The sequence below is a fragment of the Eimeria mitis genome, genomic scaffold (genome assembly GCF_000499745.2).
Source record: "Eimeria mitis Houghton genomic scaffold, Emh_scaff2596, whole genome shotgun sequence".
NCBI classification, from domain to species: Eukaryota; Apicomplexa; class Conoidasida; order Eucoccidiorida; family Eimeriidae; genus Eimeria; species Eimeria mitis.
In genome coordinates, this window is record NW_013570936.1 from 7,278 (window position 1) to 8,615 (window position 1,338).

At 32.5% G+C, this 1,338-nt stretch overlaps 1 protein-coding gene across 1 annotated transcript in view; it reads left to right on the plus strand.

Annotated features, from left to right (window-relative positions):
- EMH_0056070 (DNA repair protein RAD50, putative) overlaps window positions 1-644 on the plus strand; it is a gene marked incomplete at both ends in the record, with an annotated part of 7,843 nt that extends 7,199 nt beyond the window's left edge. Inside the window, 2 exons of the mRNA XM_013497306.1 lie at window positions 148-571; window positions 615-644. Of these exons, the coding sequence (XP_013352760.1) occupies window positions 148-571; window positions 615-644 (454 nt within the window). The remainder of the gene's footprint in view (window positions 1-147; window positions 572-614) is intronic.
- Between the last annotated feature and the right edge of the window lie 694 nt (window positions 645-1,338).

Sequence of the window (1,338 nt, forward strand, 5' to 3'; positions counted from 1 at the left end):
AGCAACAGCAGCAGCAGCAGCAGGATGAAGATGTCCTGCAGCAAACTGTGTCAGCTGCATACACACCCATACAACCAGCTAGTACTAATGCTGCTGCTGCTGCTGCTGCTGCTGCTGCTGCTGCTGCTGCTGCTGTTTGTGTTGCAGGATTGCTGCATCAATAGAAGAGCAGCAGCAGCGTGTGGAGGAGGCTGAGGCAGCAGTTGCTGCTGCAGCAGCATCAGCAAGTGGTGAGCGGCAGCAGCAGCTGCGGCAGCAGCAGCAGCAACTGACAGCAGCACTGCAGCAGGAGCAGCAGCAGCAAGAGCAGCTGAATGCTGCTTTTGATAAGGGGCAGCTGCTGCTGCAGCAGATACGATCCAGTATAGATGTAAAAAGGCAGCAGCAGCAGCTAGAGCTGCAGCAGCAAACTGTGCATGCACTGCAGCAGCAGCAGCAGCAGACGCTGCAGCAAGGGATAGCTGCGCTAGTGCAGCAGAGCAGCATCGCAGCAGCAGCAGCAAAACAACATCAGCAGCAGCAGCAACAGCAGCAGCAGCAGCAGCAGCAGCAGGAGCAGCTGCAGCAGCAGGTGGCAGCAGCAACAGTGGAGTTTATATTAAACTCTGCTGCAGCAGCAGCAACAGAAAAAAAACAAAAAATAGCAGAGACAAAAGGAGAAGCAAAAATAAATGAAGAAATAAAACAAAAAATAAAAAAAGAATTGAGCGGCACCACTTATAAACAAATCGAAGATAAATATATAGAAGGTTCTTCTTTTTTATTTTTTTTTATTTTTTATTTTATTTTTTTATTTTTTTATTTTTTTTTATTTTTTTTTTGTTTTGTTTCTTTAGTTTGCTTATTCTTTTTTTATTTTTTTTTATTTTTTTTTTTGTTTTTTTATTTTTTATTTTTTTTATTTTTCTTTGTTGTTGGTGTTGTTTCAGTTGTTGTCTTTTTATTATTTTTTATTTTTAGTATTTATTGTTATCATATTATTTTATCTATTATTATATTTTTTATTTTTATTTTTATTTTTATTTTTATTTTTATATTTATTTTTATTTTTATTTTTATATTTATTAGTTTTATTATTATGGTGGTGTTTGTGTCTTCCTTATTTTATTTTATTTTTTTATTTTATTTTATTTTATTTTATTTTATTTTTCATATTCTTTTCATTTTGTGTTTATCTTGTTTAATATTATTTCTATTTAATTTACTTATTTTTTATTTTTATTTTTATTTTTATTTTTATTTTTTTTTTATTTTTATTTTTTTTATTTTTCTAATTTATTAATTAATTTCATTTAATTAATTAATTTAACATAACTTATTTTATTTATTATATTTTAA